This window comes from Carcharhinus amblyrhynchos, chromosome 1, assembly GCF_965287045.1.
Source record: "Carcharhinus amblyrhynchos chromosome 1, sCarAmb.v2.hapA, whole genome shotgun sequence".
Taxonomy (NCBI): domain Eukaryota; kingdom Metazoa; phylum Chordata; class Chondrichthyes; order Carcharhiniformes; family Carcharhinidae; genus Carcharhinus; species Carcharhinus amblyrhynchos.
The window spans coordinates 107,626,448-107,653,060 of NC_137324.1; the positions used below are offsets into that span (position 1 = coordinate 107,626,448).

Genomic DNA, 26,613 nt, shown 5'->3' on the forward strand with positions numbered 1-26,613 from the left:
GTAGTTTGGTTTTACCTGTGTGGGGAAGAAAAGGTGCCACATGATTTCATATCCAGAGTATATTCAGCCAGGTCCAGCTCAAAGATCTCCAGGGAAGCATTTGTGCTAAAGGTGGCATCTAGCTGCTGAGCTGAGGTGCCTGCATTAAAAGTTGAAGAGAATGGAAAAAATTGCGCAATTAACTGATTTTTCTCAACAAGCAAAGTCATTGTGAGCACTTTACCAAGATAAATATTGTCTTTGTGCTGTTGGGTATGAACCAAATGTGCCTTTGCCAATGCTGGTTATTGGCTGCTAATGTCAGTTTTGCACACAAGCTACACAATCTTTCGAGCAATACAAACTATTTCCTAATAAGTCTGCGTAATGTTGTTACAGTTCAGGCGCTCTCTCCAAACTCTATTCAGCAAGATGCAGTTTCTACTAAATGATGGCAGCCCCTATAATTGGAAAATGATTAATCCTTTGCGCATCATAAATATCAGAGATTTCACAAGATTTATAATTGTGGTTTTTAATCAAGAGACGTCACACTATTTATTGCCAATGTTTTGCACCCGTCTTGCTGACCTCTCCAATCTGCAGAAAATACCATGGTGCAAGACATAAAAAACAGAAAATACTCAGCAGCTCAGGTTGGATGTTTGGTGTAGGCCTCACCCACTGCTGATTAAATCCCAGCAAAAGTGGGACAAGGCCCTTAAGTGGTCATTAATTGACTACTTAAAAGCTTCAACTGGCCCACAGGCAAGCAGGCCTCCTGAAGCCTCCCTACCACTAGTGAAAGGTCAGTGGGAATAAGGACAGTTGGGTAGCAGTGGGCTCAGCAATCATGGCACCCAATTTTATGGAATGGCGGGGCAGGCTTGAATGGCTAGATGGTCTACTCCTGCTCCTATTTCTTCGGGTTGATAGGTTTTTGATAGGCAAGGGGATTAAGGGTTATGGGGAGAGGGCAGGAATGTGGAACTGAGCCACGACAGATCAGCCATGATCTTATTGAATGGCGGGGCAGGCTCGAGGGGCTAGATGGCCTACTCCTGCTCCTATTTCTTATGTTCTTATGTTCAATCCACACATTTGTGACCATGAAATCCATGGAGTTTCAGGTGATATACAATCATGTTCACAGTCAGCAATAAAGCAGTGCACTCCAAATATGAGGGATGTCAGCAGGGTTTAGACAGTACAGTTTAGCCATGACAGGCTACTGCTCATGCACAAACCACATGAACAGGGACTGCATTTCCCGAGCAATCAGCCACTCCATTAGATTCCTGCTGAAAGTGAAAGAGTTGGGATCCCTACCTGCTGCAGAGGTCTGGAGCCTGCTGTGTACTGAGAGGTTAAACGGCAACATGGAGACAGAAGAATCTACTAAGAGAGTTTGACCATATTCTCTGATTTACCTTGTACAATTCCAAGGAAATTGACTGATTATAAAAATTTATGCTTTGCGCACACTGTTTGCCACACTTTTACTATCACATTTTCCTGATTTGCTTCTGTTTTACTTTGAGCCGATTGGAATTGAAGAAAAAGGTTTCATAAAAATCAAAATGGCTCGCATTTGGAAAATTGTGAAATTAATAAGATCTTCTTCACCTATCATTTGTATGCTTTGATGTCAGCCTGTTAACTGATCACAATTTAACCCTTCAAGTAACCAGGCCAAGTCACAGAGTTCTCTTAAACAGTTGTTTTAATCAAATTATAACTCGGTCCCTGGAAAGTCACAGGTCAGTGCCAGAAGCTTATTTTCAAATTTGATTGCAAGTGATTAGCATATACCAATCAAGGTATAGGAATTATCTCTATCCACTCACTGTTATTGATTAAGGTTACATCATTCAAACGGTACAGATATTAAAACTGATCACAATCACCTTACACTTGCTTAATATCCAATCAGCATGAAGAATTAATCTGACCTAATCCATCATTGTTACAAATTATCACTGTCTCAGTTTGTGTCTGGGTCTGTGGATATCACTCCCTTTTTCCGGTTCCTGATGTCTGATTTGATGAATTCTCTCGGACTAAAGGCCCTGGTGCTTACCTGTGAAGACTTTTATGAAGACCATTTTTCCTCATTGCAGCTTAATGTGATTTTTAAACTTGTGTGATTAATAGTCCTTTCAGACCCAAGCTAAAGGTTAGCAAATTCCATGAATCATTAGAGCAGAACTGTGAGGTCTTTCTCTTCATATCTGAAATAATTTCTTAATGGCAGAAACTAACAGCTGTACAGGAGTCTTGAGGTTAGGTGTCGACAGAGTTAAAGAATAACATTTTAATAGGAGTAGGCCATTCATCCATCAAGACTGCACTGGGTCTTTCAAACAGCAATCCAGTTAGACCCATTCCCCATTTTGTTCCCAAGTTTCCTTCAAATATTTATCCAATTCCCTTTTGAAAGCCACTATTGAAAACACTTTAAATATGTGCCCTATCGATCTTTCAGGATTTGGAAATTGTTTCTCAATTTATTTTACTTAAAACCTTAATGATCTTGGAACACTGCTATCAAATCTTGTCTATTCAAACAACGTAAAAAGTCTGACAACACCAGGTTTTAGTCCAACCTATTTATTTGATAATATACTCACAAGCTTTCGAGGGGACTGCCTCTTCGTCAGGTGAATGGAGAGTTCTGGCCTCAGACAGAGCATATAAAGCACAGACAGTTTAGAGATTACTGATTAAAATGCGAATCCTTACACCTAACCTGCTGTTCAAGACCTGAAGTGGCTGATAATGTGAGTGGAAGGAGCACTGATCACAGTTTAAAGAGATGTGTATTGTCTCCAGACAGTACAGTAAGTGAGGTTTTGCAAACCCAGGCAAGTCACGGGGGTTACAGATAGTGCGACATGAACCCAAGATCCCTGTTGAGACCGTCCTCATGTGTGCGGAACTTGGCTATCAGTCTCTGTTCAGCGACTCTGCGCTGTCGTGTGTCGTGAAGGCCGCCTTGGAGAATGCTTACCCGAAGGTCAGAGGCTGAATGCCCGTGACCACTGAAGTGTTCGCCAACAGGAAGGGAACAGTCTTGCCTGGTGACTGTCGAGCGATGTTCATTCATCCGTTGTCATAGCGTCTGCATGGTCTCCCCAATGTACCATGCTTCGGGACATCCTTTCTTGCAACGTATCAGGTAGACAATGTTGGCCGAGTTGCAAGAGTATTTACCGTGTATCTGGTGGACGGTATTCTCACGTGTGATGATGGTATCCATGTCGATGATCCGGCATGTCTTGCAGAGGTTGCTGTGGCAGGGTTGTGTGGTATTGTGGTCACTGTTCTCCTGAAGGCTGGGTAGTTTGCTGCGAACAATGGTCTGTTTGAGGTTGTGTGGTTGTCTGAAAGCAAGAAGTGGGGGTGTGGGGATAGCCCTGGCGAGATGTTCGTCTTCATCAATGATATGTTGAAGACTCCGGAGAAGATGTCGTAACGCCGGCATACCCACATCATATTCAAACAACCCCAGCATCCCCAGTCCATTCACATAAGTATAATCTCCCATCCTTGGAACTGTCCCAGTAACTCTCTTCAGTACTCTCCATGAAATCTCACGTCCTTCCTAAAACGTGATCATTTAATGGAGTAAAACAGAGCTACATGCCAGCACCAATCCTTTTCAACATGTTTTTCCTCCACATTGCTCTCTAATGCCTTCCAGATGGTAATCCTGGCATCAAAGTCAAAGACTGTATGGATGGGAAATAGTTCATTCTGAGATGATGCCATGCAAAGGCTATCGTCTCTAAGGACATACTTCACGATTTCCTCATTGCTGTGCACTGGCTGTTGGTTCAGAGCTGGACATGCAACATAGCATGGACTTGTTCTCCAATACATACAGCAACTTTAGCCTTACAATAAGCACAGGAAAACTGAAGTAATGAACAAGCCTGCTCCAGGAAGTCCCATTACAAGTCTAAGATTTCAGTTCATGATGAGAACCTGTCAGCAATGGCTAAGTTCACTTATCGCAGCAGCACACTTTCTCAAGCTGTCCACATTGATAATGAGGCACAGTAAGAATTACCAAAACAAGTGTGTCTTTCCGCAGGCTTTGAACATCAGTCTCAGAATAAAGAGGAATAAGTATGCCAACGAACTGAAAATCTATTGAGCAATCATTTTGCTCTATGCAGCTTAATGGATATTTATAAAGACACCAGCAAAGCCTAATTGTTAAAAGGGCTAACTGTACCAGGTTAAGGACTGTGGGAAGAGCAAAGAACAAGATGCACAGCAATGGAACAAATACAAGAATCAATTGGGCAGCAGCTGTTTCTATGCCTTAAATGGCCAGTGATTGAACACAGATCCCCGTGTGTTGTTTTCCTGAGAAAATTACGACCCCTGACAGAGGCATGACTCTCAGTATTCATGACCAAAATGACAGTGACTGATTAGTGCCTGCCCTTGGAATATGTGACTGGAAGTATGATCAGTGGCAGCAAGAACACCATAATAAGCAGAGACAAAGAGACATTGGTATCAGTAACCCAGGATCAACACTGTAGAAGCAAGATGCAAGTCTGGAACTCAGAGACATTGGAACAAAACCTACCAGCAGGGAATCTGATCAATTCACCTCACTGGGGTAATATCTCTAAGTTTAACGTCATGAATTTGAATATTTTGTGAAGTTTCGATACCTTGTGAATACTTGTCTATATAATGGAATAGGTCAAAAGTTAGTTACTTTGTGTTTGGTTTGATTTTATTTATTATTGTCACATGTATTAATATACAGTGAAAAGTATTGTTTCTTGCGCTATCTAGAACAAGCATAGAGAAGGAAAGGAGAGAGTGCAGAATGTAGTATTACAGTCATAGCTAGGGTGTAGAGAAAGATCAACTTAATATGAGGTAGGTCCATTCTAAAGTCTGATGGCAGCAGGGAATAAGCTGTTCTTGAGTGGGTTAATACATTGGTAAAGACAGAGATTAAATACTTTGTGTAACAAAGTTTGACGCCTGGTGTAATTTTGTGGTAACTTGGGAAGGAGATGTGTTGTACAATAATTCAAGAGTTTGAGTGCCTTTGTCCATAGCATTAGGTGACCCGAGTTTAAGGCCAAGATCTGTGTATGTAAGACTTGGACCAATGTCCTGCTCTGAAGCTCAACCACTTTCACTGGAGCTGCCTTCTGAAGATCAGATAGCAAGACAAAGTACTGGACACAGGTATTTTACACCCTAACTGGAATGCCACGCCATACTGAGACAGTCACAATGGAGTAAACTCATTCTGTAGCCAGAATTCCTGACGCACACTTACCAAAGCTAATCATGGTGTTTAAAGGAAATTCTACATGGAAACTGATGGCTTTGCTGAGGAGTTTTGATATTGACTTGGAGACTTGGGGGAAGCTCACCCAGGATCACTCCACCTGGTGCAGCCAAATAAAAAATGGTGCAGCCTTGTTTGAAAGCAAGGGGCAGACAGAAAGCACGAGGTGGGGGAGGTAGAATCCCAGGCCAGAAACTCATCCAAAATTCAATCATCTTTCCTATTTTCAGCAGAATCTTCCGGGTGCAGATCCGCTTTAACAGTCACCTACACACCAACCAGAACCTGACTAAACACTCACAGGTGAAGATCATGGGCATCTTTGCCCAGCCAGAACTAGACTTAGCGCTCCAGTTGAGACCAAACTGGCTTTTTTCTGAATATACAGATTCAATGCAACTTCCTGGCTTTTGTACTTAATGCCCTTACTGATAAAGTCCAGATTCCAATATGCGTAATTAATTGCTTTGTTACCTGTGTTGATAGTTTAAAAGGTTTGTGGACAAGCATCCATAATTTGTGCGCTTGCTTTTTGTAATCAAGTCGCAATCGGAACGTTAGCCTTTTACCTTTCCAGGCTACGCACTGATGCTTTAGTTGTCGCGTCTTAGCCAAGCCCCATCTGGAGTACTGTGATCAATCCCAGGAACCAGATCCCAGGAAGGATGTATACCGTTCAAATTCAATAGACCAATACAATTTATGTAGTTGACGGATGGTCTCATACGAATTTGATAGCTTCCCCCCATGCACCCTTTTCCCTCTCCTGGAGAAATCCAGAACAAAAGGAGAGATAGCCCATTTAGAAGTGAAATCAGAAAGCACTTTTTCATATATAACGTAACCCAAATTTGGAAATCACATCCCAGAAGTCTATGAATGATGACCAAAAGAATATCACTGGATATGGAGCAGAGATGAATAGATGTCACTGTGGTACAGATCAACCACAATCTAACTAGTTGACAGTGCAAGCTCAGGGTGTTGAGTGCCCTGCTTCCAAACATCTCTATGGCCTCTACCCTAGCTTTGCTAATCTACAGAATCTCCCCAACACTGTGAAACCCACAACTTTCCCGCTTTCCTTTCTAAACGCCACATACTTACCTCAAATCTGATATGTGATGCCAACTATCATCCCATGTATCCTAAGCTTTTAAAATGCCAAGAGATAGAATTGAGGCGGCACAGTGGTTAGCACCACTGCATCACTGTGCCAGGGACCCAGGTTCGATTCCCAGCTTGGGTTGCTGTCTGTGTGGAGTTTGCATGTTCTCTCTGTGTCTGTGTAGGTTTCCTCCGGGTGCTCCAGTTTTCTCCCACAGTCCAAAAATGTGCAGGTTAGGTTGATAGGTCATGCTAAATTGCTCCTTAGTGTTCCGAATTAGGGGGATTAGCAGGGTAAATACATGGGGTTACAGGGTTAGGGTATGTGTGGGGTGCTCTGTTGGAAAGTCAGTGCAGGCTCGATGGGCCAAATGACCTGCTTCTACATTGTAGGGATTCTATGAATATACAGCAATAATCAAGGATATTGATTAATGCTGACACTGAAAAGTTGACTAAGAATTGTAGAGTATAATCCATGTAATTTAAACATAATGTGATATATTCAACTTTTGCTGTGATTTTACAGTAAAAGCAGTTTGCCATTTGGTACAACTATACATAGGATTAATGTCAAATATCAAAGTGGAATCACTGTTTCTTTAACACACCTTAAACTGTATTGAGATGTATTTTGTTTGTATGCATTAGGACTCAAAAGCAACTGTTCACAGAAACAGCTCACAAGCTGTGGAAAATCTGATCAAGTTTGACAGGATATCTAAACAAAATTCTTGATTTATCAAGACACTGAATTTCCATAGATATTGTCCCAGGGTAACTTTGGTGAGAAAGTGACAGAATAGTGCAAATATTTAGCCGTTCACATAATTTCATTGGGGATTCCACCATCTGGTGTCAAAGTTATGGCAGGAGGTTGGAGGAGCCACCAAGGGAAATCAGGGCTAAAGATGCTTCATTATTAGGTTTTATTTACATACACAAAATACTTCGTTAGTGATATTTGGTACCTGAGGAAATATGGAGGAGGAAAGGCTAAAATTTTAAATATTTTGTTGGCCTTCTCTATAATAAGTCACACCCTAATATGTGGACAGTTTATTCCTATTTTGCATGTCCCGATTTATTAATGTAAAAGTACTGTCTATTTCATGGTCAATCTCCTGTATAATTTTATGCAGGGGCATGCAAGGGTGTAGTCTTCATGTGAAAAGTGGCATTAGACGATATGTGGCAACTGGTTCAAGGCAAGCAGATGGATTTCAGTTTTCACTAAACATTAAGTATCAATATGAAAATGTGTGAAACAGCAGATTTATTAAGAAACAGGAAAGTAGAATTAGCTGATGCAAAGGACTTACTATGCAGCACAGCAACCCCAAGAGGCAAAACAGTGGCTCAAGATGCCACTATTGGTGGGAGAATGTAATTCTAAGAGAAACATTTCCGTACATAGTTTCCAGTATAAATATAATTGAAAAAGTTGAGAAAATTTGACAACAGGAATTTTTGTATACTACGTAGATGGGTAAAGAGCTTAACGTTTTTAAAATGTATTTATTAGTGTCACAACACTGCAATGAAGTTACTGTGAAAATCCCCTAATTGCCACACTCTGGCGCCTGTTGGGGTACGTTGAGGGAGAATTTAGCATAGCCAATGCACCTCACCAGCACGTCTTTCGGACTGTGGGAGGAAGCTGGAGCATCCAGAGGTAACCCACAAAGACACGGGGAGAACATGCAAACTCTGCACGGACAATGACCCAATGCTGGAAATTGAACCCGTGTCCCTGGTGCTGTGAGGCAGCAGTGTTAAACATTGTGCCGCACTACTGCCACCCTCCCTGCAGAAAGAATCAAAAAACACTTAGTCCACTGCGCGTAGAAGAATTTCTTTCAAACTCTTCATTTCCTTTTACAGATGTTCACACTCTCCAAATTCCTTCCCTCAGCACCCACTATACAGTAGTGTAACAATTCGCACACCACAGTCAGCAATGCCAGGAGCAGATATTTAGATTTTTTTATTTTTTTAAACTTAAAGCTATGCATCTATCACATCATTCAATTTTTAACACTGAATTCACACTTTGCTGTATTGTGTGTGTTACGCCCTTCAATTGCTGGACAATTTTCAACAATTGGGGTAAAAATTGTGAATGTTAGAATTGGCCTTTACTGCAGGGATATTCAGCAGAACTCTATAACCATGTAGGCAGGTGGTGCAAATTCCATTTAATTTGTCCAACTATTTTCACTGAGTAAAAGGTAAATCATTATTTACCACTCTTAATGCCTGAGTAACTTCTACAACTAAGGTCAAAGTTATTAATTAGCATCATTTATTAATGAACAGCCAATATGAGAAATCTCTCTCCAGGGTGTGTTCAACCAGAGTGAAAAGAAAAAAGAACAAGGAAAGTTACAGCACAGGAACAGGCCCTTTGGCCCTCCAAGCCTGCACCAGCCATGCTGCCCGACTTAACTAAAATTCCTACCCTTCCAGGGATCATATCCCATCCTATTCATGTATTTGTCAAGACACTCCTTAAAAGTCACTACCTTATCTGCTTCCACTACCCCCACCCCCAGCAACGAGTTCCAGGCACCCACTATTCTCTGTGTAAAAAATCTGCCTCATACACCTCCTTTAAACTTTGCCCCTCGCACCTTAAACCTGTGCCTCCTAATAATTGACTCTTCCACCTTGGGAAAAAGCTTCTGGCTATCTATTCTGTCCATGCCTCTCATAATTGTGTAGACTTCTATCAGGTCACCCCTCAACCTCCGTCGTTCCAGTGAGAACAAACCAATTTTCTCCAACTTTTCCTCATAGCTAATGCCCTCCATACTGGGCAACATCCTGGTAAATCTTTTCTGTACCCTCTCCAAAGCCTCCACATCCTTCTGGTAGTGTGGCGACCAGAATTGAACACTATATTCCAAGTGCGGCCTAATTAAGGTCCTATAAGGCTGCAACATGACTTGCCAATTTTTAAACTCAATGCCTCAGCCGGTGAAGGCAAGCATGCCATTTGGCTTTTTGACTACCTTCTCCATCTGTACTGCCACTTTCAGTGGCCTGTGTATCTGTACATCCAGGTCCCTTTGCCTATCAATACTCTCAAGGCTTCTGCCATTTACTGTATATTTCCTATTTGTATTAGACCTTCCAAAATGCGTTACCTCATATTTGGATTAAACTCCATCTGCCATCTCTCTGTCCAAGTCTCCAACTGATCGATATCCTGCTCTATCCTCTAATGGTCATCATCGCTATCCGCAAATCCACCAACCTTTGTGTCATCCGCAAACTTACTAATCAAACCAGTTACATTTTCCTCCAAATCATTTATATATATTACAGACAGCAAAGGTCCCAACACTGATCCCTGAAGAACGCCACTAGTCACAGCCCTCCATTCAGAAATGCATCCTTCCACTGCTACCCTCAGTCTTCTTTGAGAGAGCCAGTTTAGTATCCACCTTGCCAGCTCACCTCTGATCCCATGCGACTCACCTTCTGCACTTAAATGGAACTTGGGTCAACTCACTCAGTCAGTTGGGTAAATAGAGATTTTCAGTTAAGAGCAGAGGAAAATTCTCCAGCCATTCACACTGGCAGAAATCTCTGGTCCCACTGGCAGCACACCCCCTCCAGCAGGTTTCGTGGTGATGTGGGCATTCCCATCAATAGCAATGGGACCAGAGAATCCCACTGCCAGTGAACAACTGCGAGGTGGTCCACTTTGGTAGGAATAATGGTAGGAAGGATTATTACTTACGTGGAGAAAAACTGCAGCAGGCGACGGTGCAGAGGGACCTCGGGGTCCTTGTGCATGAGTCGCAAAAACCCAGCTTGCAGGTGCAGCAGGTGGTCAGGAAGGCGAATGGGATGCTGGCCTTCATAGCGAGGGGGATTGAATATAAAAGTAGGGAGGTCTTGCTGCGGCTGTATAGGGCATTGGTGAGGCCGCAGCTGGAGTACTGTGTGCAGTTTTGGGCGCCGTACTTACGCAAGGATATTTTGGCCTTGGAGGGAGTGCAGAGGAGGTTTACTAGGCTGATGCCGGAGTTGAGGGGGTTGAGCTATGAGGAGAGGCTGAATAAACTAGGCTTGTACTCGTTAGAGTTTAGAAGAATGAGGGGAGATCTCATTGAGACGTATAAGATGATGAACGGGATGGATAGGATAGAGGTGGAGAGACTCTTCCCGCTCAGAAAGGACAGTAGGACTAGGGGGCACAGCCTCAAGATAAAGGGGGGGCAGTTTAGAACGGAGTTGAGGAGGAACTTCTTCACTCAAAGGGTGGTGAATCTCTGGAATTCTCTGCCCGTTGAAGTGGTGGAGGCTACCTCGCTAAATATTTTTAAGACGCGGGTTGATGGGTTTTTGATAAGAGAGGGGATTAAGGGTTATGGGGAGAGGGCGGGAATGTGGAACTGAGCCAAGACAGATCAGCCATGATCTTATTGAATGGCGGGGCAGGCTCGAAGGGCTAGATGGCCTACTCCTGCTCCTATTTCTTATGTTCTTATGTTATGTTCTGAGAAACACACAGCCAGGAGGCCGGAGAATTCCCCCTTTAGGTTTCTAATTCAGGACCTGTGAAAGAAGCCATGTTCTAGCAAAAAAGACACCAAGTAAAACTGCTCCTACCAGTGACAAAATTCAACTCTTTGTTCTCCAGTAATTTAAAGTTAGTTTATTTAGTCACAAGTACGCTTACATTAACACTGCAATGAAGTTACTGTGAAAATCCCCTAGCCGCCCCACTCCTGCGCCTGTTCGGGTACACTGAGGGAGAATTTAGCATGAGCAGTGCATCTAATAAATATGTCTTTCGGACTGTGGAAGGAAACCGAAGCACCCGGAGGAAAACCACACAGACCTGGGGACAACGTGCAAACTCTGCACAGACAGTGACCCAAGCCAAGAATCAAACCCAGGTCCTGGGCGCTTTGCAGCAGCAGTGCTAACCAGTGTACTGTCCTAACCTTACTTGTGTTGGACAATGGTTACAGCGTTCCTGTACTTCACCTGGATGATCATTCTTTATTCGTGAACACAAACTTTAACGGCCAGGTGAACATTTTTATGTCTATTCCAGCTCTTGTCCTCACTCAAAATCCACACTTCCCAGCAAAATCACTGGATACTGAATAGAAACCTCAATGTTATCCCAATCTCAGACATCCCATGGTCAATAATAATGGGAGCAGTAATACAGCAGTTATGATAGTGGACTAACAATATAGCAGCCATGAGTTCAAATCTCACTGCAGTTGGCTGTAAAATAGAATTCAATAAACATGGTAAATTACGGCCAGAAAAATAACAATGGAAATTGCTTCACAAATGATCTTCAGTAAAACAAACTACTCCTCAAATCACCATAGGATGTCTAGTCACATTACACAGCTGACCTTTAATGCCCTTCAAAGTGGGCAATCCATTCAATATTCAAAGGACTATCCTTTATTCTCAAATATAGTCCTTTGAATATTGAATGCCATTGACAAGACCACATTTATTGTCCATGTTGCTCACCGGTTACACAGTGGTTAGCACTGCTGTCTCACAGTGCTAGGGACCAGGGATCGATTCCCAGCTTGGGTCACTGTCAGTGTGGAGTCTCACATTCTCCCCATGTCTGCATGCGTTTCCACCGGGTACTCCAGTTTCCTCCCACAGTCCGAAAAACGTGCTGGTTAGGTGCATTGGCCATGCTAAATTCTCCCTCAGTGTACCCGCACAGGTGTCGGAGTGTGGCAGCTAGGGGATTTTCACAGTAACTTCACTGCAGTGTTAATGTAAGCCCTACTTGTGACACTAATAAGTAAACTTTAAAAACTGGCAATGACAATTTTAAAAAAATATATTTGTCTCTTTTGCAATTTTCCTTTCCACTGCAGCTCTGTCTAAGCCATATTTACTTGGATTCATATGTGTTTGGTCATTTTACACAAAACAGCTATACTCTTTTTGTAAGATGCACTGACGATTTTTGTGAACTGTTTAAATTTTTCAAGCTGTTATTCTACTGCATCAGTTTTCTTACCTGCAGCCAGGTAAATTGGGTGTTGACGAGCTGGACTCCATGCCTGGATAGCAGTCCGATTGATTTCTTTAAGCTTCATTCTCACTGGTTGAGATGAGAAAGAAAGAAAATAGCAATAGCTCAGCGCCATTAAAAACAAAATACGAACAGCAGTTTATTACAAAGTTGCTCAACAATTGAAATATAATTCTGAAACATCAAAAACACTGAAGCAGCTGTAAAAGTCATTTATTTTTAAACTGAAGCCTAAGACCCAGCAGGTCCACACCAAAGTCGGTGGTGGTCTCGCCAAGAAAGTATGTGTGATGATGAGTTAAACAGTGTAGTCATGTAGAGTGACAATTGTTAGCATTGCTGCCTCACAGCACCAGGGACCCAGGTTCGATCCCAGCCTTGGGTCACTGTCTGTGGAGTTTGGACATTTTCATCGTGTATGCATGGGTTTCCTACAGGTGCTCCAGTTTCCTCCCACAGTCCAAAGATGTGCAGGTTAGATGGATTGGCCATGCTCAGTTGCCCCTTACTGTGTAAAGATGTGTAGATGAGGGGGATTAGCTGAGTAAACAAGCAGGGTTAAAGGACTGGGGCAGGCGTGGGCCTGGATAAGCTGCTCTGACAGAGAATCAGCGCAGACACGATGGGTCGAATGATCTCTTTCTGCACTTTAAGGATTTTATGATTGAGTGTTCCCCTTGGTTTTTAAAAGTTCATCACCAATGCAAAAGAATGAATACATTTGGGAAAGAAAGAAGTTGACCAAGGTTCTAGGGGTTCTGCAGTCTTCCCCTTTCTTTGTTCGTGAGAGCCCAAATAAGGATGTTCAGCAAACTATCTGATGAAGGAAGGGGACATCAAAGTTAAACCTGGTCCTTTCCTCATCCAACATCCATAAACACACACTTTCCAACAAGTGTTATTGAATAGCACTAAGGATTAGAAATATGGCTAACCCTCCCACATCCCAGATAGACCAAGATGAATCATACAGAATCCTACAGTACAGGAGGAGGCCATTTGGCCCATTGAGTCTGCACCAACAACAATCACACCCAAGCCCTATCCCCACAACTCCATGCATTTACTCTAGCTAGTCCCCCCGACAATAAGGGGCAATTTAGCATAGCCAACGCACTAACCTGCACATCTTTGGACTGTGTGAGGAAACCAGAGCACCCGGAGGAAATGTGTACAGACACGGGGAGAATGTGCAAATTCCACACAGACAATGACCCAAGCCAGGAATTGAACCCAGGTCCCTGGCGCTGTGAGGCAGCAGTGCTAACCACTATGCCGCTGTGCCACCCATATTTGGTGTGGTAATTTGGTGGCTACACTGGACAAGCGATACAGAGGTCTTGAGTTACCAAACCATCCTTGTGACACTAAGTAATGTGTTTAAAAATTGTCTATGACAAGGTGGCACATTGGTTAACACTGCTGCCTCACAGCGCCGGTGACCTGGATTTGATTCCTGACTTGGGTCACAGTCCGTGCAGAGTCTGCAATTTCTCCCTGTGTCTGTGTGGATTTCCTCTGGGTGTTACGGTTTCCTTCCACAATCCAAAAGATGTGCTAGTTAGGTGCATTGGCCATGTTAAATTCTCCCTCAGTGTATCCAAACAGGCACTGGAATGTAGTGACGAGAGGATTTTCATAGTAACTTCATTGCAGTGTTAATGTCTTGTGATACTGATAAATAAACCAAAACTATGAAACTCCACAAGCTATCAACCGCTGAGTGCATTAGATAGCTATGTCCAACTGCACAAAACTCCTTTTACCAGGAAGCAAGAATTCAGGATAGCCTATAACTTTCACAAAAAATGAAAAAATATATTTTACAAAGTAAGTAAAACGCTCAGTAGTGGCAGCTCTTAATAACATTGTTCAGGGAAGAGAGAGAACAGAACAAGTTCAACCCAGGTTAGCTGAGCTCATTTGATGGTTGTTTATGAAATATAATTAATACTAGGACAGGATGCCAATTGATTTCCTCAGGTCAGAAATAGCAGAAAATAACATCACAAAATGGGAGAGAGGAATTTAATTCTTTAAAAAAATAAACAGTACTATAAAGAATTAATAGCTTGAAGACGAATGTGACCGAAATACTTTGGCCATGCTAAATTGCTCCTTAGTGTCAGGGGGACTCGCGAGGGTAAATGCATGAGGTTGTGAGGATAGGGCCTGGGTGGGATTGTGATCGGTGCAGTCTTGATGGGCCAAAAGGCCTCCTTCTGCACTGCAGGATTCTGTGATTCTACGAAACAGGGATACTGATTACTGGCAAGCAAAATATTTCTAAAATATTGTTTTTGTATTATATGCTGGGAACGTATCATAAGAACATAAGAAATAGGAGCAGGAGTAGGCCATCTAGCCCTTCAAGCCTGCCCCGCCATTCAATAAGATCATGGCTGATCTGAAGTGGATCAGTTCCACTTTCCCGCCTTCTCCCCATAACCCTTAATCCCCTTGTCTATCAGAAATCTATCTACCTGTGACTTAAATATATTCTACAAGGTAGCCTCCACCACTTCAATGGGCAGAGAATTCCACAGATTCACCATCCTCTGAGTGAAGAAGTTCCTCCACAACTCTGTTCTAAACTGCCGCCCCCTTATTTTGAGGCTGTGCCCTCTAGTTCTGGTTATCAAAGTACATCTGAATAAAAACAGATGTTCATCAGCATCTCAGGGCTTCACTGCCAGCCAAATACCAAGATGACCGGCTATTTAAATTATACATCTTAAAAATCATTCAGAAACATGAGTCATTTCGACCACATCACTATCAGTAACTGGTGTGGGAGAATGTATTCCTACAGAGAACAGTGTAGGAAATCAGCAGAGTTTCAGTGCACAACCCAACAAAACATGTTGACAAATTTCTGTGGAAACACTCAAAGAATGCCTTTAATTTTTAAAAATCACAATGGGAACTGAGGACAAGGAATGCTCAACTGTTAGCAATCCACTTTTTTAAATAAAGGGATAGGGTTGGACAGGTGCAAATTATGAACCAAAGAAATATTAAATTGAAATTCAAGAGATTGCATGTTAAATGCTGACATGATATGAAACTAGAAATAAAACACTGCTTCTCATGCACCAAGTATAATTTCTCCTGGAGTTGATTCTTTTATTCCACTTTTTAAAAATCTGAATTTATTTCATTCCCAATACAAGCTTTGGTTTCAATTGGTGCTGATTTTAGTTGAGTCAGCAGTAGAAGATTCCAATTGGCTTGAACAAACCAGGTGATGGCGTACTGCAACATCTCTGGATTTACAATCCAGAGGTCCAGGCTAATTTCCTGGGGGAAATGGGCTCAAATCCCACCATGGCAGCAAGTGGAATCTAAATTAAATTAAGAAGTCTGGAACATAAAGAAAGTGAGGTGCTCAATACTACTGTCACTTGTCATCAAACCCACCTGATTCACTGATATCCTCGAGGGAAGGAAACCTGCCATTCTTACCTGATCTAGCCTATATGTGACTGCAGAGCCACAGCAATGTGGTTGTCTTAACCGCCCTCAGTTGAAGGGCAATCAGGGATGGACAAGAAATGTTTTTGTCAGCGATCCCATGAAAGTGTAAAGAAAAAAGGCCTATCCAGGAATAAATGCTAGCAGGGCTCATGTTCAGGAAACAAGTGCAGGGGTGTGGTGGGAAGAAAACAAAGAATAAGGAAATACAGAACAAGTAATAACAGAAGTCAGCAGGAAAGTGATTTCTTCCTCAAACCAAGTGCTCAATAATCTCCTGGATTTCAAGGTTAGCTTCTCAATTCATTTCTTTTTCAAAAAAGTCATTTATGTGGCATGGGTGTCACTGGCTGCCCAGCATTTATTGCCCATTCCTTGTTGCCCAAGGGCAGTTGAGAGTCAACCACATTGCAGTGGCTCTGGAGTCACATGTAGGTCAGACCAGATAAGAATGGCACATTTCCTTCCCTAAAAGGACATTAGTTACCAGATGAGTTTTTCTGACAATCGACAATGGTTTCATGATCATCAGTAGATTCTTAATTCCAGGTATTTTAATTCAAATTCCACCATCTGCTGTGGTGGGATTTGAACCCAGGTTCCCAAAACATTAGTTGAGTTTCTGGATTGTCTAGCAATAATACCACTAGGCCATCACCTCCCCAGGGATTTGTTCAAATTTGACCAGCAATAGTTTGCTTGCCTATGCATCTTATTAAGAGTTTTAATGCAAAATGCCATTTCTCTATCCCATCGACAGTTAAGTTGTCTGTCTCATTGGGCCTGATTTTAACCAACTCAAAACCCAACTTTTTGCACCTTGGGCAGCACAGTGGCACAGTCGTTAGCACTGTTGCCTCACAGCGCCAGGAATCCGCGTTCGATTCCTGGCCTTAGTCGCTGTCTGTGTGGAGTTTGCACATTCTCCTTGTGTCTGCATGGGCTTCCTCTGGGTACTCCGGTTTCCTTCCACAGTCTAAAGATATGTAGGTTCGGTTGATTGGCCATGCTAAATTGCCCCTTAGTTTATGAAGGACTAGCAGAGTAAATACTTGGGGCTACGGGATAGGGGCTGGGTAGGGTTGTTGTCGATGCAGACTCAATGGGCCAAATGGCTTCCTTCTGCACTGTAGGCATTCCAGTGATTCCATGAAGAGTTAAAATTGGGCCCATTGTGTCTGCAAAGTATAATTGCCTTGAATGGGATGCTAATGTTGTCTAAAATTGTTACAACTTTCCTTGAATGGTTTGCCAATGTTGTCTAAAATTGTTACAATTTTCCTTAACGGCCTAGAACATAGAACATAGAACACTACAGCACAAACAGGCCCTTCGGCCCACGAGTTGCACCGATCACATCAACACCTACCAACCTACAGACCTATCTATAACCCTCAATTTCATTAAACCCCATATACTCATCCAGAAGTCTTTTAAAAGACCCCAGCGAGTTCGCCTCCACCACCACTGACGGCAGCCGATTCCATTCACTCACCACCCTCTGAGTGAAAAACTTACCCCTAACATCACTTCTGTACTTGCCTCCCCGCACCTTAAATCTGTGTCCTCTCGTAGCGACCATTTCAACCCGGGGAAATAGCCTCTGAGAGTCCACCCTATCTATTCCTCTCAACATTTTGTAAACTTCTATCAGGTCGCCTCTCAACCTTTGTCTCTCCAGGGAAAAGAGTCCCAGCTCCCTCAACCTAACTTCATAAGGCATGCCTCCCAGTCCAGGCAACATCCCTGTAAATCTCCTCTGTACCCTCTCAATAGCTTCTACATCTTTCCTATAGTGAGGCGACCAGAACTGCACACAATACTCTAAATGAGGCCTGACAAGGGTCTTATAAAGTTGCAGCATTACCTCCCGACTCCTAAACTCAAACCCTCGATTAATGAAGGCCAGTACACCATACGCCTTCTTGACCACCTCCTCCACCTGCGAGGCCGATTTAAGAGTCCTGTGGACCCGGACCCCTAGATTCTTCTGCTCTTCAACACTACTCAGACTTCTGCCCTTGATAGTGTACTTGTTCATCCCGTTGGTTCTGCCAAAATGGACGACTACACATTTATCCGCGTTGAAGTCCATCTGCCACTTCTCCGCCCAGTCCTGCATCCTATCTATGTCCTGCTGCAACTTTTGCCATCCTTCCACACCATCCACAACACCACCGACCTTAGTGTCATCAGCGAACTTACTTACCCATCCCTCCACTTCCTCATCCAGGTCATTTATGAAAATGACAAACAACAAGGGTCCCAGAACAGATCCTTGAGGCACTCCGCTGGTGACTGACCTCCATTCAGAAAAAGCCCCATCCACAACCACTCTCTGCCTTCTGCAGGCAAGCCAATTCTGGATCCACAAGGCCAAAGGCCCTTGGATCCCATGCCCTCTCACCTTCTCAAGATGGCCTACTCGTTCATTTCTTGACATTAGTCCTTTTGTATTTTCTGTTGATTTTTAGGTGTGTTAATCTCATTACACAATTCCCTCACCATCCAGTAATATGAAGTGAAAGCTCCCACTGTTGCCCCTTCTAAGCATCTGTATGTGGAATGGAGGCAGAAGGGGAACTTTACTGATGTGGCCAGCATTCGTTGCCCATCCCTAATTGCTCTCAGTTCAAGTGCAATCAAGAGTCAACATTATCACTACGCCATGATATGATGTGTCAAAACCAACTGTAGCGTTCTGACTGCTGAGTCAGCAGAAATCAGCACAAATCAAGATCAAAGTTTGTACTGGGAACTAAATAAATTGGGATTAAAAGAAGGGGATAAACAATCAAATATGGGGGAAATCGTACATGGCCCACTAGAGATACTATTTTTTGTTTCAGATCATGCCAACATTCAACACATAGCCTGTAGTAGGAGACTATGCAAATTTAACTTACTACCTGCTCCACTATATATGCACTAAACACTGGTTTACCATGCAGAAGCCATTCTCATCTCCTTCCCAAAAAAATGGATTTGCATCTAGGCCTCTGCCAATACTGTGTTTGGTCACTGAGGTTACGTTGCAAAAATGGTATGGTATTAATTTTCCTGGAGAAATGTCTGCCTGACACTCATGTAATAGACTAACTTAACCATCACCTTCCTCAGTGTTAATGCACATTATATAAATAAGGAGTGAATGCCCATATAGCAAAATTTTATGGTTGGATCAGATCTATAAAACTTAAAGTTAAGTCAAGGTATACATTTTTATACATCAATCTTTCTATTTAACTCAATTTTTCAAAAAGAATTCCTGACAAACTGATTAAACTGCAGTGACTCTGGGACGTGAAATGTGGAATTGTAAAGCACATGCAGTGTGGTTAGATACGAGTCACACTTGGAGCCAACTTATAGACAAACAGAAAACAACTGCACTCAGCTACTACTATGGTCATCTAAACAAGCTTGAGCATGGTAACCATTGCAAATTAAGCAACGATTTTATACTTGAATCAGAAATTCAGCACAGCCACAGAAAATGGAAGTGCGGTACATCAGAATTCTTCATTTCTAGATACTAAATTTCTAATCTGTATGTGTTTTTTTTCCCCTCCCTGAACTAATTGTAATTGGGGCTCACAGCATTGTGAAAGCAAAATCTCTAGGCTCCCTTGAACCAGTGATCACACAATATAAGCACAGTACTAGCACGGTTCAAAAGCTACAGCTTTGAAGTTCCACAAGGTTCTTCTTCTACTTCTGCAGACATGACACTCCTGTGGCATGCAATAGAGCTGCTGAACAACCATGCTTTAAAAAATGGATTGCAAATTAATCAAAACTGCAAAATCTCCATCATATACAACATTCAGGACACACTCATCAGTGCACTTTTAGCTGAAAGCTGTAGCTGATGGAGCAATTGTGTCAAAGGTTTTCGGGAGGTCACCAATAAACAACTCCATTAAGCTGTCAAAAAAGGCACACTTATACTGCATTTTCAAGGGGCAGGTACACAAAGGGAAGAGGCAAAATGATTTTGTGTTTTTACTCGTGTCTCCCCAACAGGTCCCCCTATGAGTGTGCATTTCTGCATTTAGCCATTTGCAGCATCCTGTGCGAACTCTGTTTCCAGTTCCAGACTACCAAGAGCATGTCCTCCCCAGCCAATCCCAGGAGGTCACAACATAAGCAATTTCATAAATTAACTCTGCACACATGACACTCCTGTGGCATGCTACAGTGCTGCTGAACAACCATGCTTTAAAAAATGGATTGCAGATTAATCAAAACTGCAAAATCTCCATCATATACAACAGCACAGGAACTGAATCTTTACAAGGCCCTTCTCTAAAACTTCCCCCTAGAAGATTTACAACAATGGCCCCAAGCAAATCCAACTGATTACTTGAGGATATTCAGTGCCAATTTTGCTCACTAAAATGTAAAATTGTTATTGCTGATAACAATATTAAGATGTCAAGCAGTGTAAATGGAAATATAAAATTACAAAGAAATTTTGAAAGATTAGGCGAATGGGCGAAACTATGGCAAATGGATTTCAATGTAGGCAAATGTGAAAGCGCTCACTTCAAAAGTAAAAAAATGCATAGAGCAGGATATTTTCAAAATGGTAAAAAGCTTGTACACTGTGGTACAAAGAGACCTTGGGGACCAAGCGCACAGATTATTAAAATGTCATGAACAGAAAAGAAAATAAGAATAAGGGCCAGCACGGTGGCACTGCTGACTCACAGTGCCATGGACCTGGGTTCAATTCTGACATCAGGTCACTGTCTGTGTGGAACTTGCATGTTCTCCCTGTCTGTATGGGGTTCCTCTGGGTACTCCAGTTTCCTGCCACAGTCCAAATATTAGGTTGAGTGGCCATGGTAAATTAACCCTTAGTGTCAGGGGATTAGTGGGGTAAATATGTGGGGTTATGGGAATAGGGTCTGGGTGGGATTGTGGTTGGTGCAGGCTAGATGGCCTTAATGGCATCCTTCTGCATTGTAGGGATTCTATTCTAAGAATAATGAAATGCTGGGCTTAATATAGAGTGGACTAGAACACAACGTGGGGTAGACATTATGTTTCAACTGCACAAAATCCCTGTTAGAGAACACCTGGAGTACTTGAGCAGTTCTGGGCACCACACATTAGTGAGGATATTGGACTTGGGAGGGATTGCAGAGTAGATTTAACAGAATAATAATTTAACTCTTGGGAGTCAAGGTAAGAGGAGATTACACAAGTTTGGGGTTGTATTCCCTGGAATTTACAAAGTTATGGGGTGTTTTATGAAGTCTGAAATAATAAGGGAAATGGACGAGGAGATCGAGAGAAATTATTTCTGCTAGTTGGGGAGTCTTAAGAATGAAGGTATAGCCTAATAATTAGAGTCAGACAGTTCAGAATTGAAATGTGGAAACACTCGTGCACGCACATGTTAAGGCAATGGAAGATTGGCACTCTCTTCCATATATGGCAATTGATTCTATTTAAATAGCTTAAATTTTAAATTGGAGATTTATAGATTTTCATTAAACATGAGTATTAAGAACATGGGCAAAAGTGGGTATATGAGGTTAGGTCACAGATCAGCCATAATCTCAGTGAATGGTGAAAAAAGCACAAAGGGTTAAATGGCTTAGTCCTGTTCCCATATCCCCATATTCTCTATGGTACTGAACAGATTAATTATGGAAGAACCCATTTTTACTTAGGAAAAAGCACACTCTTACTTCCTTTTAAGAACAACTGCCTGTCCTCTCAAATATATTTTGGCAAGTAAATGAACTGTAAAAAAAAGCATATGCATATTTAAAGGGGTAAATCATGTGCTCAATTCTTGAAGTGAAACTCAAACACACAATCTCTGATTCAAGAGGTAAGAACACAAGATCACAAGAAATAGAAGCAGGCATAGTCCACCAGACCTTTCAAGCCTGCCCCACGATTCAATACAATCATGAATGATCTAGGCTGGCCTCAACTCCCTTTGTGTGTCATCTCTCCATTGCCCTCCATTTTGCAATCTATCAAATATTTATCCACATCCACTTTAAATACTCCTAATAATCCAGCCTCCACCACCCTTAGAGGCAGAGAATTCCAGAGATTCACCACCCTCTGCAAGAAGAAATTTTGACGCACCTCGGTTTTAAATGATTGGCCCTTTGTCTTGTAGCTATGTCCCCTGGTTCAAGACTCTCCCACTAATGAAAACATCTCACCATCTACCTTGTCAAACCCCCTCAGGATCTTATATGTTTGAATAGGGTCATAAGAACATAAGAACATAAGAAATAGGAGCAGGAGTAGGCCATCCAGCCCTTCGAGCCTGCCCCGCCATTCAATAAGATCATGGCTGATCTGTTGTGGCTCAGTTCCACTTTCCCGCCCTCTCCCCATAACCCTTAATCCCCTCTCTTATCAAGAACCCATCAACCCGCTTCTTAAAAATATTTAGCGAGGCAGCCTCCACCACTTCAACGGGCAGAGAATTCCAGAGATTCACCACCCTTTGAGTGAAGAAGTTCCTCCTCAACTCCGTTCTAAACCGCCTCCCCTTTATCTTGAGGCTGTGCCCCCTAGTCCTACTGTCTTTTTTGAGCGGGAAGAGTCTCTCCACCTCTATCCTATCCATCCCATTCATCATCTTATACGTCTCAATGAGATCTCCCCTCATTCTTCTAAACTCTAACGAGTACAAGCCTAGTTTATTCAGCCTCTCCTCATAGCTCAATCCCCTCAACTCCGGTATCAGCCTAGTAAACCTCCTCTGCACTCCCTCCAGGGCCAAAATATCCTTGCGCAGGTGCGGCGCCCAAAACTGCACACAGTACTCCAGCTGCGGCCTCACCAATGCCCTATACAGCTGCCATCTCACATTCTTCTAAATTCCAAGGAACACAGACTCACACCATTTAATCTCTCTTGATAGGACAGCCCACTCATCCCAGGAATTAGCCTGGTGAAACTCCTTTGGACCACGTTACTTTTTTTTAGCTAAGAGGACCAAAACTGGGCAGCACGGTGACACAGTGGTTAGCACTGCTGCCTCACAGCGTCAGGGACCTGGATCTGATTCCCGGCTTGGATCATTGTCTGTGTGGAGTTTGCATGTTCTCCCCCTATCTACATGGGTTTCCTCCGGATTCTCCGATTTCTTCCCACATTCTGAAAGACGTGCTGGTTAGGTGCATTGACCCAAACAGGTGCCGGAGTGCGGCGATTAGGGAAATTTCACAGTAACTTCATTCCAACTGTGATGTACCCAAATGCACCAGTGGTTCACAGATAAAGAATGCTTGATTTATTATTGTCACATGTATTGGTATACAGTGAAAATTGATGTTTTTTGTGTGTATACAGACAAAGCATACTGAACATAGAGAAGGAAAGGAGTGAGTGCAGGATGTAGTGTTAACAAGAGTAAAGAATAGAATTAGAGGGTGTGTTGGGCACAGCTTGCAAGAAGTTGTTTCGCTCCGACGCCATTTTGGATGCTTGAATGTATGACACTGAAGGTAGTAAAAGTTGACATGAAGCGATCAAAAGAAAACAATTGCAATTATATAGCACCTTTAATGGCTTCAGAGTGTCTAAAGCGCTTGACATCAGGTGATACTTTTATTGTGTAGACGCTGTTGTAATATTAAAAATGCAGCTGTTTTCAAACAGTAGTCCCACAAGTAGCAAAACCAACAAATAGTTTTTTTAATGATGCTTATGTTTTTTGAAGGATAAATATTGGGCAGGAATCAAAGGCAAAATCTCTTAAATAGCACCATAGGACCCTACATGGCCACCTCAGAACTCAGTTGAACATCTAATCTGAAAGACAGCACCTGTAACAGTGTAGCACTCTTTTAGCACTACATTGGTGTATCAATCTAAATTATGTGTGGACTTCTTTAGAATGGAACTTGAACCTACACCCAGTTGACTCAGAGGAAAATGTTATCACTGAGCCAGACTTGACACCTAGAGAGATACAGACATTACACAGTGATCTACTGTACTGGGTTCAGTATCAAGATTCACTGTTTCCCTCCCTTCTTCGTTGGGCAAACAAAAGGATTCTAATCTTTAAAAGATTGTTGAAAGCAACTTTCATTGTACTGCAACACTCACTTTGCCCTCCATCCCTAGAAATTCATCTGCTCCATTGGCCAGTCAAATCATTATTTGCCTTGACAGCAAGAGAGAGAAAAACAGAAAATATGTTGTGCTTGGTAGGTGCAGACACAATGGGCCAAATGGCCTCCTTCTGCACCGTAGCAATTCTGTGATTAATAGCACCTTTCATGACAGGGCGGCACTGTGACATAGTGGTTAACACTTCTGCCTCACAGCTCCAGGGACCTGGTTCAATTCTGGCCTTGGGTGACAATGTGGAGTTTGCATGTTCTCCTTGTATCTGCACGGGTTTCCTCCCACACTCCAAAGGTGTGAAGATGAGGTGGATCGGCCATGCTAAACCGTCTCTTAAGTGTCCAAAAATGTGCAGATTAGGGGGATTAGCAAGGTAAATACATAGGGTTACAGGAAAGAGCCTGGGTGGGATCCTATGTTGGCGAGACGGCGCAGACTCGATGGGCAAACTGCCCTCTTTCTATGCTGTGGGGATTCTATGACCATAGGACTTTACAGACAATTAAGTATTGCTTTTGAAGCAGAGTCACTGCTGTGATGCAGAAAATGCAGCAACCAATTTCTGCACAGCAAGCCCCCATGAACAGCAATGTGATAATGACCAGATAATATATTTTGGAAATGTTGACTGCGGGATAAACATTGGCAAAGACACACCCATGCTTTTCTATGAAATAGTGCCAGGGGATATTTTAGGTCCACCTGAGGGAGCAGACAGAGCTTGGTCTAATGTCTCATTTGGAAGACAGTACATCTGACAATGCGGGCTCCAGAGTGGCACAACCTGCAGACCCAAATCCTGCCAGTTGAACCATGGCTGGTTAATGTTAATGTAAAGCCCACACCAGAGTCTGAGTACAGCAGTACTGCATAGTTAAAAGTGTCATCTGTTTTTGGAGGAAGGATTATAATCCCCACCTGCCTGCTCACAGCCTGACATAAACAGAATTATGTGGAGAACAGGAGTGATCAGGTCAATATCCAGGGAAATGACTCAGAATGGTGTCCACACAAAGATTAGATACAGACAGGCCAGAGACAGGAGAGAGTCCCAGTAATGGTGACATGTTGTATACAATGAATAAACCCACTGACAATATACAACGAGTACATCAATGTAAAAGAACAGATACATTGAAACGACTGGGGGAAAGAGGAACAGAGATTATTACCCATGGAAAGTTGGATCCGTCACTAAGCGGAGAAATGAGTTAAGTTTTAAACCCCAATAAAATCAAACCAAAACCCCCATTCCGTCCAGAGGAGTGGGCCCGCCTGCTGCTTTCCTGCACTTCCCCCTTTCCCCAGCCGGCAGGGATTTAACCGGGTACCGAAGCCCAAGCTGAGGAGGCAGCTTTCCATAGAGCAGCCCCGGGACCCCCTCCGCTTACCTCCGGCTCCGCTCTGTGTGTGTCGGCTCCGCTCCCCGGCCGCCGCCGCCGCTGCCGGTGCCACAAGTCCACGTCTCCACCAACGTGGCAGCCAAAGCAGATTGGACCAACACAACAACACTTCCGCTTCCTCAGATTGCAGAGTCCGCCCAGCATCCCTGCAGCACACACTGAGTAAGGAAGGAATACTGCAGCACAGCTGCCAGCACACCCAGCCTACACTGGGCACAGAGAGGTGCAACCCGGCCATGCACTGGGCACAGAGAGGTGCAACCCGGCCATGCACTGGGCACAGAGAGGTGCAACCCGGCCATGCACTGGACACAGAGAGGTGCAACCCGGCCATGCACTGGGCACAGAGAGGTGCAACCCGGCCATGCACTGGGCACAGAGAGGTGCAACCCAGCTACGCACTGGACACAGAGAGGTGCAACCCAGCCATGCACTGGACACAGAGAGGTGCAACCCAGCCATTCACTGGGCACACAGAGGTGCAACCCAGTTACACACTGGACACAGAGGTGCAACCCAGCTACACACTGGGCACAAAGAGGTGCAACCCAGCCAGGCACTGGGCACAGAGATGCACCCAGCCATGCAGTGGGCACAGAGGGGTGCAACCCATCCATGCACTGGACACAGAGAGGTGCAACCCATCCATGCACTGGGCACACAGAGGTGCAACCCAGCTATGCACTGGGCACACAGAGGTGCAACCCAGCCATTCACTGGGCACACAGAGGTGCAACCCAGTTACGCACTGGACACAGAAGTGCAGCCCAGCCATGCACTGGGCACAGAGAGGTGCAACCCAGCTACACACTGGGCACAAAGAGGTGCAACCCAGCCATTCACTGGGCACAGAGAGGTGCAACCCAGCTACGGACTGGGCACAGAGAGGTACAACCTGGCTATGCACTGGGCACAGAGAGGTGCAACCTGGCCATGCACTGGGCACAGAGAGGTGCAACCCAGCCATGCACTGGGCACAGAGACGTGCAGCCCAGTCAGAGAGCAATCGCACACAGGAACCCAACAATGCAATGGGTATATTTACCTGTGTCACAGGAGCAGAGCAATCACAAACAGGAACAAACCTCTGTATACCCAGCAATGCAAATATCTACCTCTATCACAGTAACAGAGCAATCACACACAGGAACCCAGCAATGTAA

The 26,613-nt window shown here is 43.4% G+C and overlaps 1 protein-coding gene across 9 annotated transcripts in view; it reads right to left on the minus strand.

Annotated features, from left to right (window-relative positions):
* The window catches only part of sec31a (SEC31 homolog A, COPII coat complex component), a 106,773-nt gene extending 81,216 nt beyond the window's left edge, over positions 1–25,557 (minus strand). For 8 of the 9 annotated variants that reach the window (XM_080190391.1, XM_080190417.1, XM_080190435.1 and 5 more), the window contains exons 1-3: positions 24,027–24,045; positions 12,441–12,524; positions 16–139 (exon numbers count right to left, since the gene is read on the minus strand). In XM_080190391.1, the coding sequence (XP_080046517.1) occupies positions 16–139; positions 12,441–12,524; position 24,027 (209 nt within the window). In that variant the 5' untranslated portion in view covers positions 24,028–24,045. Of the gene's footprint in view, positions 1–15; positions 140–12,440; positions 12,525–24,026; positions 24,046–25,438 lie in introns of those variants that run through there. The other variant, XM_080190381.1, reaches the window with a different exon arrangement.
* Between the last annotated feature and the right edge of the window lie 1,056 nt (positions 25,558–26,613).